This window comes from Cucurbita pepo, chromosome LG03, assembly GCF_002806865.2.
Source record: "Cucurbita pepo subsp. pepo cultivar mu-cu-16 chromosome LG03, ASM280686v2, whole genome shotgun sequence".
NCBI classification, from domain to species: Eukaryota; Viridiplantae; Streptophyta; class Magnoliopsida; order Cucurbitales; family Cucurbitaceae; genus Cucurbita; species Cucurbita pepo.
In genome coordinates this window covers 7,446,118-7,463,531 of record NC_036640.1, presented here as the reverse complement: position 1 = coordinate 7,463,531, position 17,414 = coordinate 7,446,118, and the positions used below count along the sequence as shown (strand labels likewise).

Genomic DNA, 17,414 nt, shown 5'->3' with positions numbered 1-17,414 from the left:
ACACCCACCCTTGGTTGAGCCCCTCCATTGTAATCTAATGGTCACCGAATTTCATACTTAGCCTTATCATATCATATTATAGATTACAATAAACATACAATTAAGTCAATAATAATGCAGTCAACTATAACATAGTCAATGTTACCAAATTTCATCCTAAGTGACATTTGATAATAGTCAATCAATAACAATATATGCAATCAATGACAATTCTTTTTCTTATCTTATGCATGACATACCTGACGGTGACGGGGCGTCGACAGTGGGCTATGGAACATGCAAAGCCTACCTTGTAGACTAGTTTACAGAATCTATAACCTAGAGCTCTAATACAAACTGTAACGACCCAAGATTTATACTTACCTAAAGTCGCTACCGTCATCATAACGTAATCATTTTATGCGAAAATAAACATTTAAACTTTATCATAAAACATAAAACATCATCCTAAAATACTACCATTGAATTACTTGTTCGAAAACATCTTTAAAATGATACAACAAAATACTAAATGAAATAAGTATAATTATCCTACGCATGTGTCGTGGTATCGAGTTGCGATGCCATCATTAGCGGTACAGGAATGTCTTGCATGGACCTATCATATTAGTCTATATTCCTTATGCGAGTATCCTAAACGTGGATGTGTAATTATTGTTCTACATATGCTCCACACGTGCGTGGATGTGGAACCATCAGCCGGTTTGCACATCTCCTTGACCACTTTTTTTCGGGCGAGAATTCTCTTGTAGGTGTTGATGTCGGACACTCGTTTAAAAATAGCGACCATCACAGTGTTAGGATAAATATAATGAATTTTTTCCTACTTGACCGTCGCAACCGTATGATAAACATAATGATCGTTTTCCTTTCTTGTAACGTATGCGTCTGTACCATCATAAAAAGTGGGTATTCCTCGATGCATGTACACATAATGGTGCAAGAGGTCCCAACATTTTTCCTTTTTCATTATCATGTATGAAAACTCTTCTAGCGTTTTCCTTCATATCATATCATTATAATCTTATTGCATCTCATGCATGCCACGTGTATCATATCATAAGACATGAATCCTTGTCACGTGTATCAGACTATGTTGCTTGAAAGACATGAATCCTTGAATAGGTTGTGAAGTTCATGTCTTTTACTGTAAATATTTGTTGGAGTGTTTTGGGAATAGAAAGAAGAAGAACAAAGAACAAGATTAAGAACCCGCCACCATTTATTTAGGATGTCCACTTCTCTCCAAATGTTACCACTACATTACTTTGGAATTGTCTAATTTTATCCCTTTGTAGTTTGCATGGCTATAAAAGTCATAGTAGAGTAGAGCTTTAGTTTGTGTGTTTACAACATTTGTTATCGGAGCCACATCGCCCGGCCGGGTTGTGAGAAGAAGAAACTGCAGTTTTTTCTTTAAAGAGTGAACCGAAAGAGATTCAAAATATGGCAGCTGAAATCAATTTCGTTCAACCGGCAATTCCTAAGTTGGATGGCCATTATGATCATTGGTCTATGCTTATGGAAAATTTTCTTCGTGGTCCCTCATTCCTCTACCACCTGGCCATAAAGCTATTGGCTGTCGTTGGGTGTACAAGATTAAACACAACTTTGATGGTTCTGTTGAACGTTATAAAGCTCGACTGGTAGCAAAGGGATACACTCAGGTTGAAGGTGTTAATTTCAAAGAGACATTTCTCCTATAGCGAAACTTACTACACTTCATTGATTACTCACTATTGTCGCTGCTCAAAAATGGTTCACTCATCAGTTGGATGTTCAAAATGCCTTTCTCCATGGTAATCTAGACGAGAAAGTCTATATATCTTTACCACCAGGTATTCGCCGACAGGGGGAGAATACAATATGTCGGCCCCATAAATCACTTTATGGTTTAAAACAGGTTTCTCGCAATTGGTTCTCCATATTCTCTACCACTATACAAAATGCAGGCTATCCAAAGCAGATTACTCTTTATTTACTAAGAGTAAAGGTGCTTCTTTCAGTGCCGCTCTTATCTATGTTGATGATATTTTGTTTACAGGCAATGATCTAAAAGAAATTCAACATCTCAAGACTAGTTTACTCGAGAAATTTCTTATCAAAGATTTAGGAAATTTGAAATATTTCCTAGGTATTGAATTTTCTAGGTCTTGAAAAGGAATCTTTATGTCTCAAAGGAAGTATACTCTAGACATTCTTCAAGACACGTCTTACAAGAGCACGTCCAGAAAAATTTCTTATGGAGCAAAATCTAAAACTTTCTTTAACAGAAGGAGAAAAGTTGTATGATCCAAGTAAATATAGATGGTTGGTTGGCAGATTAATATATTTAACCGTTACTAGGCCTGACATAGTGTATTCAGTTCGTATGCTTAGTCAATTTATGCATGAACCAAGAAAACCACATTGGGAGGCAGCTCTTCGAGTTCTGAGATACATCAAAGGTACTCGTGGTCAAGGACTTCTACTACCATCTGAAAACAACTTAAGATTACAAGCATATTGCGATACAGACTGGGGTGGTTGTCGAACTTCCAGACGGTCTATTTCTGGGTTCTGCATTTTCCTTGGAAATTCAATTATTTCTTGGAAGTCTAAAAAACAGACCAATGTGTCCAGATCATTAGTAGAAGCCGAGTATCGAGCTACGACAAATACTTGTTTAGAGTTAACTTGGTTAAGATACATTCTCTAAGACTTGAAAGTTCCACCGNGGAAATTTGAAATATTTCCTAGGTATTGAATTTTCTAGGTCTTGAAAAGGAATCTTTATGTCTCAAAGGAAGTATACTCTAGACATTCTTCAAGACACGTCTTACAAGAGCACGTCCAGAAAAATTTCTTATGGAGCAAAATCTAAAACTTTCTTTAACAGAAGGAGAAAAGTTGTATGATCCAAGTAAATATAGATGGTTGGTTGGCAGATTAATATATTTAACCGTTACTAGGCCTGACATAGTGTATTCAGTTCGTATGCTTAGTCAATTTATGCATGAACCAAGAAAACCACATTGGGAGGCAGCTCTTCGAGTTCTGAGATACATCAAAGGTACTCGTGGTCAAGGACTTCTACTACCATCTGAAAACAACTTAAGATTACAAGCATATTGCGATACAGACTGGGGTGGTTGTCGAACTTCCAGACGGTCTATTTCTGGGTTCTGCATTTTCCTTGGAAATTCAATTATTTCTTGGAAGTCTAAAAAACAGACCAATGTGTCCAGATCATTAGTAGAAGCCGAGTATCGAGCTACGACAAATACTTGTTTAGAGTTAACTTGGTTAAGATACATTCTCTAAGACTTGAAAGTTCCACCGTCTGAACCAGCATTATTGTATTGTGATAATCAAGCAGCATTACACATAGCAGCCAATCCAGCTTTTCACGAACGTACGAAACACATTGAAATAGATTGTCATATAGTTCGAGAAAAATTACAAGCTGGAATCATCAAATCGTATTATGTTTCGACTAAAATGCAATTGGCAGATATTTTCATTAAAGCTTTGGGAAGACATCAATTTGATTTTTTAATAGACAAGTTGGGTGTGATTGACATACTCTCCAACTTGAGGGGGAGTATTAAGATATAATATTTGGAGAATACATTATTTATGAAATATATCTTAGATATTATATCTTAATATTCCTTTTTTTTTTTTATGATTTGATTTGTAGTATATTTTATTTTATTTTCACTATTTAATTAGTTTATTTTTTCCTTATTTGTAGGTATTAGTCGCTCGCTTGTATCATATTTAAAACTTATGAATATTAATGAGAATACACACCTTCGATTCTAATTCTATTTTTATTTCTCTTTCTTAACAAGAACACAATCCAGTTCTATTTTTGATGCACCACACCTATCGGCATGGTAAGTACTAGAGTTGACATCAACCTATCTTTACATTTCCTACTCTAGGTGAACAGTTTCATCTTCTTGGTCAATTGAATGAGGGGAGTAGTAATCATGGACAAGTCCTCCACAAACGTCCCATAATTGACCTAGAAAGTTTATTACCTCTCTCACGATGGTCAGATGAGGTCACTTTGTCACTGTTTCATGTTTACAAGATCTTATGGGACTCTTTTTATGACACCACATTTCTCAGGAATATTACTTGCTCATGTCAAAACTCATATTCGGAGAACTTAACATATAGCTCTAGGGATGGTCAACATCCGTTTAAAATGTTCTCTATCCTCTCCCTCGAACTTGTAATACATCAATATGTCGTGAGGAACACAAAAGTGTCCACAAACTCAATTAAAATCTTGTTCATCAAGCTTATGAATATCGGTTGAGCAATGGTTACCAAAACATTACTTTGTACTCGTAATATCCATACCTATTACAAAAGGTTGTCTTAGGGATATCATTTTTTTTTTATCAACAATTGGTAGCCTAATCACAAATAAAAATTTGAAAACACCACACCCCCTTGGAATTGATCAAACAAGTCATCATTCGGGACAAAGACTTTTTATTATTGACTTTCGTCCCTATTAAGTTCTTGGCTGTCTATACACTGGTGCATAAACTCGTCCATCTTCTTTACAAATAATACTAGTACCAGCCATTTGTATCATACTTGCGCATATAAAACCCTTATCTAACCACTCTTATAACTACAATTTTAGATGTTTAGTTTAGTAGTATCCATCTTGTTTGAACCCCTAGAAATGGGAGATAATTTTGGCTTAAGTTCAATGATGAACTCCATATCTTCCTTTGGGAGCAATCTAGAGAGTTCTTCAAGTAATATGCATCCACAAAGAGAAGACAAAGTCTAGGGCGTGGATCTTTTCATTGACAAAAATAATTAATGTTAAGCATGAATGAAAAAGATTAAGTGTCGAACAAAAGTTCGAGACAATCGAATTTTGGAACCAATGNTTTCCTTGGAAATTCAATTATTTCTTGGAAGTCTAAAAAACAGACCAATGTGTCCAGATCATTAGTAGAAGCCGAGTATCGAGCTACGACAAATACTTGTTTAGAGTTAACTTGGTTAAGATACATTCTCTAAGACTTGAAAGTTCCACCGTCTGAACCAGCATTATTGTATTGTGATAATCAAGCAGCATTACACATAGCAGCCAATCCAGCTTTTCACGAACGTACGAAACACATTGAAATAGATTGTCATATAGTTCGAGAAAAATTACAAGCTGGAATCATCAAATCGTATTATGTTTCGACTAAAATGCAATTGGCAGATATTTTCATTAAAGCTTTGGGAAGACATCAATTTGATTTTTTAATAGACAAGTTGGGTGTGATTGACATACTCTCCAACTTGAGGGGGAGTATTAAGATATAATATTTGGAGAATACATTATTTATGAAATATATCTTAGATATTATATCTTAATATTCCTTTTTTTTTTTTATGATTTGATTTGTAGTATATTTTATTTTATTTTCACTATTTAATTAGTTTATTTTTTCCTTATTTGTAGGTATTAGTCGCTCGCTTGTATCATATTTAAAACTTATGAATATTAATGAGAATACACACCTTCGATTCTAATTCTATTTTTATTTCTCTTTCTTAACAAGAACACAATCCAGTTCTATTTTTGATGCACCACACCTATCGGCATGGTAAGTACTAGAGTTGACATCAACCTATCTTTACATTTCCTACTCTAGGTGAACAGTTTCATCTTCTTGGTCAATTGAATGAGGGGAGTAGTAATCATGGACAAGTCCTCCACAAACGTCCCATAATTGACCTAGAAAGTTTATTACCTCTCTCACGATGGTCAGATGAGGTCACTTTGTCACTGTTTCATGTTTACAAGATCTTATGGGACTCTTTTTATGACACCACATTTCTCAGGAATATTACTTGCTCATGTCAAAACTCATATTCGGAGAACTTAACATATAGCTCTAGGGATGGTCAACATCCTTTTAAAATGTTCTCTATCCTCTCCCTCGAACTTGTAATACATCAATATGTCGTGAGGAACACAAAAGTGTCCACAAACTCAATTAAAATCTTGTTCATCAAGCTTATGAATATCGGTTGAGCAATGGTTACCAAAACATTACTTTGTACTCGTAATATCCATACCTATTACAAAAGGTTGTCTTAGGGATATCATTTTTTTTTTATCAACAATTGGTAGCCTAATCACAAATAAAAATTTGAAAACACCACACCCCCTTGGAATTGATCAAACAAGTCATCATTCGGGACAAAGACTTTTTATTATTGACTTTCGTCCCTATTAAGTTCTTGGCTGTCTATACACTGGTGCATAAACTCGTCCATCTTCTTTACAAATAATACTAGTACCAGCCATTTGTATCATACTTGCGCATATAAAACCCTTATCTAACCACTCTTATAACTACAATTTTAGATGTTTAGTTTAGTAGTATCCATCTTGTTTGAACCCCTAGAAATGGGAGATAATTTTGGCTTAAGTTCAATGATGAACTCCATATCTTCCTTTGGGAGCAATCTAGAGAGTTCTTCAAGTAATATGCATCCACAAAGAGAAGACAAAGTCTAGGGCGTGGATCTTTTCATTGACAAAAATAATTAATGTTAAGCATGAATGAAAAAGATTAAGTGTCGAACAAAAGTTCGAGACAATCGAATTTTGGAACCAATGTTTCTCAATCCATTCTTAATATTTGAAGATGGAAACTTTCTTATTCCTTAGATTATCTGTTTCTTCGTTGTTCTCCTCCTCCTTAGCTCCTAAAATTGGTCAAGGATATTTAGTAATAAATTATAGTTTATCATATATATTATATTTAATATTTTATTAGAAGGCAAATATCTTTACCATAAGTATCTTTCTATTTATTGTTATTTCCATTTATTACTCTTTCCCTATCTTTGTAATTTATTTGATTATAAATAAGATAATTTTCACACCATTTAAGTGGGGTGGATTAAGCAAACATTCCCTTGGTATCAAGCCGTTTCAGTTTAACAATCCCGATCCCTTATTTTCAATGGCGTCTGAATCCCCTACCCATATTCTTTTCCACCACCCCTACTGGCTTTGACGCCGCAGGGGCAGTCTCCATGACTGCCACATGCGGAGCCGATTGATTACTCTTCGGCTCCACCCTTTGACCTCCAAATCACCCTTCGCAATACTTTGTACATAGAACCTCACTTTTTCCAACACAATCGATTTTCCCTCAACCAACATAGTCTCTTTCATTTTCTTCTTAATCTTCCTTCATCCTTCACAGAAACCCTAACCTAAACCTATCAACCTTATGCAGAGATTTACTTTTAGAATCTGGGCGCCGCACTGGCCTCTTCACCAACCAAGTCGTCGTCGCCCTTCTAGCCAAAATTGGCCCCTTCGCCCACTGTGGCGACTCTTTCGGCTTCAACATTGTCTTTGTCCCTTGCTCTAGGTTTCCCCTTCTGCTTCTTGGGTCGATATATTCTCACCAGAGCCAAGGCAGCATCGTCGATAAGCGACGATCCCTCTTCATGGGTTAGACATATTCTCGCCGAAGCCAAGACAGCATCGCCGCTGAGTGACGATCCCTCTGCAGTTTTCGATGGCCAAGAAAGTGTTTCTCTACGCCTCCTCCAAACCAAGTTGTTGACATCTTCACGAAAAGTGTTTCTCAACCTCTCTTTGAATTTTCATATCCAAGCTTCACGTTCGTTCAAATCCGATGCTCAACTTGCGGTGGGGTGTTAAGGATATTTAGTAATAAATTATAGTTTACCATATAAATCATGTTTGATATTTTATTATAAGGCAAATATCGATATTTGCGTTATTACCATATGTATCTTTCCATTTATTGTTATTTCCGTTCATTAATCTTTCCATATCCATGAAATTTATTTGATTCTAAATACGATAATTTTCACATCATTTAGGTGGGGTGGATTAAACAAACATTCTCACAATCTTTACTACAGCGATCAGATCTGTCTCTCCTCATTCATTTCTTTCACACTTCGACTCCNCCACATGCGGAGCCGATTGATTACTCTTCGGCTCCACCCTTTGACCTCCAAATCACCCTTCGCAATACTTTGTACATAGAACCTCACTTTTTCCAACACAATCGATTTTCCCTCAACCAACATAGTCTCTTTCATTTTCTTCTTAATCTTCCTTCATCCTTCACAGAAACCCTAACCTAAACCTATCAACCTTATGCAGAGATTTACTTTTAGAATCTGGGCGCCGCACTGGCCTCTTCACCAACCAAGTCGTCGTCGCCCTTCTAGCCAAAATTGGCCCCTTCGCCCACTGTGGCGACTCTTTCGGCTTCAACATTGTCTTTGTCCCTTGCTCTAGGTTTCCCCTTCTGCTTCTTGGGTCGATATATTCTCACCAGAGCCAAGGCAGCATCGTCGATAAGCGACGATCCCTCTTCATGGGTTAGACATATTCTCGCCGAAGCCAAGACAGCATCGCCGCTGAGTGACGATCCCTCTGCAGTTTTCGATGGCCAAGAAAGTGTTTCTCTACGCCTCCTCCAAACCAAGTTGTTGACATCTTCACGAAAAGTGTTTCTCAACCTCTCTTTGAATTTTCATATCCAAGCTTCACGTTCGTTCAAATCCGATGCTCAACTTGCGGTGGGGTGTTAAGGATATTTAGTAATAAATTATAGTTTACCATATAAATCATGTTTGATATTTTATTATAAGGCAAATATCGATATTTGCGTTATTACCATATGTATCTTTCCATTTATTGTTATTTCCGTTCATTAATCTTTCCATATCCATGAAATTTATTTGATTCTAAATACGATAATTTTCACATCATTTAGGTGGGGTGGATTAAACAAACATTCTCACAATCTTTACTACAGCGATCAGATCTGTCTCTCCTCATTCATTTCTTTCACACTTCGACTCCATTAATGTTTCTCACTCCCCTTCAAGCTCCTTAATTTTAACCCATAAATCCTCCTCCAAACGTCGTTCCAACTTCATTTCCCTTTACTGAAAATCGGAGCCCATTGTTGGAGTTCTAGATAGTTTGCCTTCCTCGTCAGAGTTAGTTCGATGTGCTCAGAGTTCAAGATAGTTTGCCTTCCTCGTCAGAGTTAGTTCGATGTGCTCGGAGATCTGCTGTTTGGAAGGCAGCGAGGGAATACGTTGATAGTGGATTTATCTTCGATGGTCGTTACAAATTTTGAGGGACAAGTCAAGTCAATCTTGGAAATAGGATGGAACGTTGACTAAGGCGATAGTAAGGCCAACCAAGTAAGTGACCTTACTATCGGCATGGTTATATTTGATGTTGACACGTGCCCCATAGTTCTGCACGTATCATATATTTGATATGTGTAAATCGTTTATGAATCGATATGATTATGATATGGTATGTGAATTGTATGATAACACTTACCGTACGATGTGTTCAATGATATGTTTGAGATAAGATACAAGAAGGATATGATAAACGTAATGTAACAATAAGACTAAGATATGTTCATAAAACGTTATGGTTAGGTTATGTAATGAAATGATATGGTTATGGTGGATTGACAAAATGATAAGATAAGGCTTTGTATAAAATACGATATGGTTATGATAGATTGATAAAACAATATGGTTAGATTATGTATAAAAAAAGGATATGATTATGATAGACTAGTGAAACGATATGGTAAGGATATGTTTAGGAAACTATATGACCAGGATAAGTATATGGAACGATATGACTATAAAATGTTTACGAAATGGTAAGATATGGGAACGATGTATGTATTTATAAATATTGTAATATAATATGAGAATGATATGATATATGTTATGGTACGATGGGTTTGATGAATTGAAATAATTATGATAAGATATGTTGAAGGCACGCCCAAGATATGCTATGTAACTGTTATGATTTACGATATGATATGATATGTGCATGATGTGGATTGTTATGTCTGACAACATAGAAATATTATGATATGATATATGTGTCACATGAGTGATATGATTGACATGCAAAATGATGAACTAGCATAAAATACAACCTTGACATACACATGCAAGATATAATAAAGGATATACTAAACGATATGAGAAATGATATGGTATGAAGGAAAACGCTAGCGAAGTTGTATTAAATGATAATGAAAATGGAAAAATGTTGAAACCTCATGCATTATTGTGTGCTCATGCATTGGGGGATACCCATTATCCTTCATGATGGTATGAATGCGTACACTACGAGGTAGGAGAACGATTATTATGTTATCATAATGAGGCTGTGACGGTCGTTATTCCTAATGGTGTTAGCATCAACAGCTACCAGAGAATGCTCACCCGACCAGAAAAGGGGCCCAGGAGGTGTGCAAATGGACTAGTGGGTCCCCATACTTGCACGTGTATACCATGTGTAGAAAAATTAAGTACACATCCCAATTGCATGTTATGATGGCCGTCTTAGGAAAATAGACTGTTATGATAGGTCTCATTCATGAAATTGTATGTGTTTGCATTTAACCGCAATAGTGGAGTCACTTACTGTGTATTTCTTAAAATACTCAAGTCACGTGCTACTTCAGGTAAAGACAAGACATCCCTCTATGACTGACGACGGTATCGCAATACGAGACCATGGCACATGCATAGGGTAGTCGCATTTATTTTCTTAGACTTAGGCTAGAATAGGATCTTAAGCCGAAAAGAAGTTAAGTCAAATTTGGAATATCCTCAAAGACGGGAAACAAGCTCAGGAAATCTACACTACAGTAAGTAACCATATAGAGCAACTTTCTAAAAAACACCTGTAGGAGTCGATTAAGATCAAAGGCTAGTGATTGAGTATCATGTTTAAAAGCCTAGTGACCTAGTTTGATGTGAATGGTTTACAACTTAATTCAAATTATAGTTATATAACTTTTGCACGCATGAATGGTGAACTCCCATAGTTTATTATACTTTTATGCTCTCCAGTACGCTGAGTTTGGTTTATTATCACTCGATAAACGTAACAAGTATGCTGTATGTCTTTATACGTTTATTATGTATGATTTAGGATTTGGATAACCCGTTATTGCCCAATTATAAGTTGGATTATTGTTATGGGCCATAGAGTGTTATTTATGTTTTAGATAGGTTAGGAGTTACTATTTCGCGTATTTTAGTCCTAGAACCTAGTCATGAGTTCTATAGCATCTTTGGGTTGACAAGATACCTTGTAGTGATGAATAGGGCACAACCTATATTCTTGAACTAACCAATAGGGGTTAGGGTCTACTTGTTACACATGATTTACTTGTTACCGATAGGGAATTTCAGGAATCATATAGGGTTTACTATTTGAGTACTATCGGTGGTGCCTAGTGGGGAGCCATGAACTTTTTACTATTCCGGCCTATACCATTCCGGCCTGAGTGGTATAGTGACAAGTAGTTTACTATTCTAGCCTGAAATGACGAAGTAACATGTAGTTACTGATCCCAAGACAGATAGTTTACTCTTCTACTCTGAGGAAGGTACACGAGTAGATAACTACTGTTCTAGCTTGGAAAGGCATAGTGAAAGGTATTTTACTGATCTTAAGGAAAGGTAAATGTTGTCCGACACCATTAGGGAGATCCCTTCGCTTAGAGTTCTATAGGTAAACAGGTATAGAGTACGGTTACCATTTAGAGCAAAAAGGGCCCGGGCTCCTCCAAAGTATTACCCTAGGGCCCTTCCATTGGCCACAATGACTCAATGCACTTTCTAGAAGATTGAAGAAGTACATAGACATGTGAAACCCATATCTGCAAGTGTTAGTACAAACTTTAAGCCACAGTTTGACAACCTCGGACAGTTCCAAGCATAGATCCCTAAGTTTTTTTATTTTTTTTTGTATATGGGAATAAATCCAACTGGAGCAAACAAGTATGTTGCTTATTGAGTATTTTATATTCATCCCATGTTATTCCATTTTTTTTCGGATGGAGTGTAGACCACTGTCAATGGTAGGAGAGTGCAGCTGCCGGAAGGGCCCTTAGATTGAGTTGTCTTCCTTCCCTGTCATTTTAATATATTGAATGTTATTTGTACGTTTAATTAATCTTATATAAGTTTTAATGTATATTTAAATTTTACATTTCCTTGGATCTCCCGCTATTCAATTTGAAACATTTTATCATTGTTTTACCCCTTGAGTCCATGTGGCAATCTGTGATTCGAGACATTGAAAAGCAGGTCGTTACAACTTGGTATCAAATCCCTTAGCTGTTAGGTCCTATGGAGCATTTCTTTTCTATAGAGTGTTAGTTGGGCCCTCTACAACCTGACTCGTAGTCATGTTACTCCTCAATCAGGTAAGCAAGTGGGTAAGTAGGCAATGTCAGTTAGGCCCTCTGCAGCTTGGCTTGCAATCACATTCCTTGTCCATAAGGTAAGCCAGTGGGGTAAGTAGCAAGTAGCAAGTGCAAGTAACGACCTTACCTCGTCCTATGATTTAAAGTTTCCATGCATTGTTAGTTGCACATGTACCTATTAAGGCTGATGATTTGGGTTGAATACTTAGTAATTTGATTTATTATACGAGTATATCATGGCACCTAGAATCACAAGTAATGGACAAGGAAGTGGTAGGGGTACTGTAAGAGGGCTCCAATCGAGTCTAACCCTACCCAGGATTCAACCCCAGAACAGGCACCACATGTTCAAGGGTTCGAGCAAGGACATGCACCCCCCAATTCAAGGCTAGGAGCAAATAACATCTCCACCTTCAGATATAGTGATGTTCTCACACGAAACTCTTCAAATGTTAATACTAGTCATTAGGGCCAACCAAGGGGGACGATATCGGCATGACGTGAGAGCAAAAAATTATTAGGAATTTTCAGAAGCATGATCCTCCAACCTTTGACAAGAATGTAATCAATTCAAGTTGGCATAAGAATGGGTGGGGAGGCAACCGAGATAATATTTGGGTACATGAATTACTCAGGGACGAGACACACTTTTTGGTGAAAATCTACACAGGAAGGGTGTAGAAGCCTAAACTTTAGACAGATTCACATTAAAAATCAAACTACTCACAAAAGCTTAAATAATAAAAACATTTCAAAACTTAAATACTAAGAAATGGATTCACAAAAGCTAGAGGATGTCAATATTTTAGGGGGATGGAGAGAGTTGAAAAGAACAAAACAAATTTTAAAAACGAAGCATAGGAGCACACTCCTTTGCACAGAAACAAAAAACAATAGCCACACTTAAACGTGCGTGCGCAACATGCATGGGTTTCAAAAGTTCCACCATGTTTATTACAGATAAGAAGAGAAGGAACTACAATACACAAATAAATGAAAATGATAAAAGAGTACCCAATGCACTAACACTAACACAACAACCCAAATAACATCCAACACAACTGCACATTCATCTCGTTATTTTTAACCCAACTCCTACCCAAAACCTTCAATTTCCAAATCAACAGATTGAAAATCTGGCTTTGCAAGGGCTGAGGTTTCTTGGCTGAAGATGCTGCGTCGCAATCTTTCTCCCACGCGTCACGATCAATCAGTCTCGGGGCGAGGAGTCCTTTTTGAACAAAGCATACGCATCGCTGTATATGGCAATGATGTTTGAGAAAACTGCAAGCACAATCATGAAGATACCCAACACCTTGTCCCTTTTCGTCGCTATACAGTGCGAATCCCTGAAAACAAAAACGCCATCAGTATCGTAAATTCGAACCGAACACCATGTCCAATGTCCAAGCCAGAGAAGTAACTAGCTAACCTCAAAGCAACAGAAGCAGGGAATATGAATCCAATGCACACAGCCGCAGTTGCACCAGTAAATTGGAAGACATCCCAGATACTGGGAATGAAATTTGCTGCCAAGAATATGAGAGTAACAAGCGAGACTGTGATCAGCGAAAATCTCAAGTTGTCTCGAACCAATGGTCGAGCGGATGGAAAGAGGAGGCCATCCAAGTTAACTCTCAACGGGTAAAACACGATTGGGAATACAAGCATCAGGTGTGCTGCATAGCTAACACGGACAGCATCATTAAACACAGAGCCAAAGGGAATGTTAAGATCGGCATCAAAATTCGCAAGTACGTCCGACAGAGTTCCTTCACCGAAAAGGAGATAGCCGAAGATGCTGGTCATAACATAAACAGAACAGCACAGACCAATGGAAGTTCGTACAACTGGCTTTATCTGTGAAGGATCCTCCAGTTCGTTGCTTATGTTGTGAACTGCAGACAAGAAGCCATTAATATAAGATTACCCTCAAACATCCACACTGCTACATGTACCAGAAACTTAGTTTAACACGATTCAGATCCTATCATATACGAGAATTTCTCAGAAATAATTGCAATAATTGAGCATGAGAGCCAAATGAATCGAAATATTCATGTTTGAAATGAATGGAAAGACAATCTACTCTCATTGAGTGATTTAATTAGATAATCGAAAATCGAAGATCTTGAAAACAATTCAAAATTCAAAAGAACTCCGTGGGGGCCATTGAACAGCTGGAAAAAGCCCGGGCCCTGAAAAGTAATGGAACTGAAAAGTAATGGAACGAAACTATACATTGATAGATGTCATCAAATAATGTAAAAGCTAGCCGCCAACAATCTTTTGTACAACTCAATGAACATCACTTTTTAGAAACCAATAAGAATGTCAGCTCATGGCCTCTATAGCATAAGACTCTCTCCAGCCCTACCAACAGAACAAGGATGCAAGAAGCTAAGCTTGGAATTGAAAGCCTAAAAGGAAAAGAGAACAGCGTGCGTTACCGTTGTAATGGCATACATAGGCAGTAACGACAACCGGGACAGCCGTAAATAGCTTCAAGAATGATGACACATCAATAATCTCAGGGAACAATCTGGGCATCTGAATGCTTCCATCTATCAACTTGTAAACTGAAATTCCGATGGTAATGATAAGAAATATCACAGCCAGTGCAACTGATAAGGCAGATGTGAAGCTCAATGAATCTGCAACCAACAAGGGTCAATTAGAACTCCATAATACCTATATAAATATCCAAGCTTATCTTTTCAGTGGAACATAAATTGGTATTTTTTTTTTCATGGAAAGAATGCTTAGGATGCGTGCAACTTTTCTAAAAAGCACTTCAAAATAGTTGCCAAACATAAACATTTGTGTTTGGAAGTTCTTTTGACCATTTAAAAGCATTTGTCCTGTTGTTGGAATCCCTCAGAAAATTGCCTTTTTAGGTGCAAAATTAAACAAAACAAGACTATCATCTATCTTAAGCTGTTTGAAACGAAAATAATATTCATAAAACATAATCAGAACATGATGAAGAAGTTTGCAGTAACTGTTCCAAATGAAAATTAAAGCACTAACCTATCCTCTTAAAGCATGCCAATGGTGAAAAGATTCCAAGTGTTGTAACTAGAAGTATGAAAAATCGTTCATTCCACCAATGTCGACCCCACCATCCTTCAAGAACACCAGCGTGGTGAACACCGTCCGCAGTAGTTCCAGAGAGCACATCACCTAGGAGAAAATCATACCAAGCTTGTTTATCTCATCAAACTGCATATACAACTATTTCTAGCCAAGAAAGTTACTCATTGCCAATATAACAGACATTGAATATCCTGAAACAACTAGCACACAATTGACAATAGCTAAAACAAAATCATAGAAATAGATTTGATGACAAGTTCATAAAGTGATTGAAACCCACCTATAATGATCATGTAGACAGTAAGAACACCAATGTTGTTGACAAGAACACATATCTGCAAGATTATTTTACCATATCTCCCAAAAGCATCTCCCATTAAACCTCCATAAGAAGCCGACTTCCTCGGCCGACTAAACCTGAGCAAAAGCTCTATTGAAGTCTCTGTAAGGAATGCCATGAAGATGATCATAGTAATCCCTACAAATAGGCCCAACTCTTTGACCATTGCAGGCAAAGCCATGATCCCAGCACCAATGATTGTGGTCGATAAATTGAACACTGCCCCACTGAAGGAAGCTCCACTGAATTCATTAATCCCAGTTCCTTCATCTTGTCTACATGGTAACAAAGGAGATTTCTCATCCACCACAGATTTCTTCCTGCCCGACCTCTTCTCCTCCCTTGGTGCAAGATTGTCAATGGTCATCTCTCCAATTATCTCAAAACGTTCAAGCAAAATACCAAACGATTCCCAAAGCTAATTTTCAAGCAATCTGCAAGAAAAACAACATAAGAATTTGGCATAAATCTGACATGGACTGTCGAGATTCCAAAAGTAACACAACTCCACCTGATAGATGAACTTTCAAGACTTCGCGGTAAAGGATCGTATGCAGTCAATGGCTACTTTTAACAGAAACCACCAGAATCTAAATACTCAGCTCCTTGTAAAAGTTTTAAAACAATCCGATTAACCGGAAAATCAAACACTTCTGAAATGAAATAGAATCGAATCAGAAACAGGAAGCGAAGAAAATGAATCGAGGGCTAGTATAAGTAAGATCAAAACCTGGGTTCTTAAGATCGGAAAGAGGAGATTAACGCAGACCCCTTTAATCAGACAAGCCAATCAAAGAAACTCAACTCCCAAACAAGAAGATCCGGAATGGGATTCACTTTCAGCCAAGAACAGAATGGTCAATAATGCAATTAGGAGAAAAAAGCGGAATAATCACGTCTCTGGGGCAATGGCGAAGAAAAGAGAGATAAGAACACACGCAAATATCAAAAGAGTATCGGTACCATATGTACGCATACAAAATACGAATTGACTAAAAAGGATAGAGACGAGAATATGGGTAGTTGATAGTTTATCTTCTAATCTCTCCGCCTCCGGAGAATTACTCCGTTTTGTGTTGAAAACAGGATTGTGATTGCGAATTCTATCGGTTTCCCCTTCAAAAATCGAGAAAGGGGAAATCGGCGACCACAAGCGTCCTGTCGATAAGAAAAAACGAGGCCCCACTTGCCAATTGCCAATTGCCGATTGCCGAATGCCAATTGCCATTGCAAATGATCCACGCTTGATTGTTAATGAAAAAAAAATAATAATAAAACTGTTCCCGATTTTCTAGGACATTCCAAAATAATTGGATAAATTTTTATTGTTTATTTAATATTCTAAAGGAATTTTACCCCTATGTATCAATAACATTATTCACAACACAATTCAAACAATCTATTATGATTAATCAACTCTTACATTAATTTATGATATCATATATGATTTGCGATTGTTATAAACAAATTTGTGTTCATCATTTTAATACCAAAAAATAAAAAAACAGAGAGAGAACAAGTTCTTCGGTCTCCCCCAGCCTAAATATCTCTAACTCTCTTCCAAATCTCTCAACTCAGTCTCCGTAGCATAGGATTAGCCCTCCATTACGGAGATTCAATTCTACTGGAAGGGAAGTCATTGCTTTAAATAAATTTCTATTTATGTGTACAAGGAATTTTTTACACAA

General features: G+C 37.1%; 1 protein-coding gene across 1 annotated transcript; it reads right to left on the bottom strand.

The window, feature by feature from the left end:
- Positions 1-13,132: 13,132 nt before the first annotated feature.
- LOC111790755 (amino acid transporter AVT6A-like) lies at positions 13,133-16,868 on the bottom strand. Its single transcript, XM_023671788.1, has 7 exons — positions 16,457-16,868; positions 16,238-16,379; positions 15,667-16,160; positions 15,321-15,473; positions 14,741-14,944; positions 13,723-14,188; positions 13,133-13,639 (listed from the first exon to the last, which is right to left on the bottom strand). The coding sequence occupies exons 3-7, from the start codon at positions 16,091-16,093 to the stop codon at positions 13,501-13,503; spliced, it is 1,389 nt and encodes a 462-aa protein (XP_023527556.1). The 5' UTR covers positions 16,094-16,160; positions 16,238-16,379; positions 16,457-16,868; the 3' UTR covers positions 13,133-13,500.
- Between the last annotated feature and the right edge of the window lie 546 nt (positions 16,869-17,414).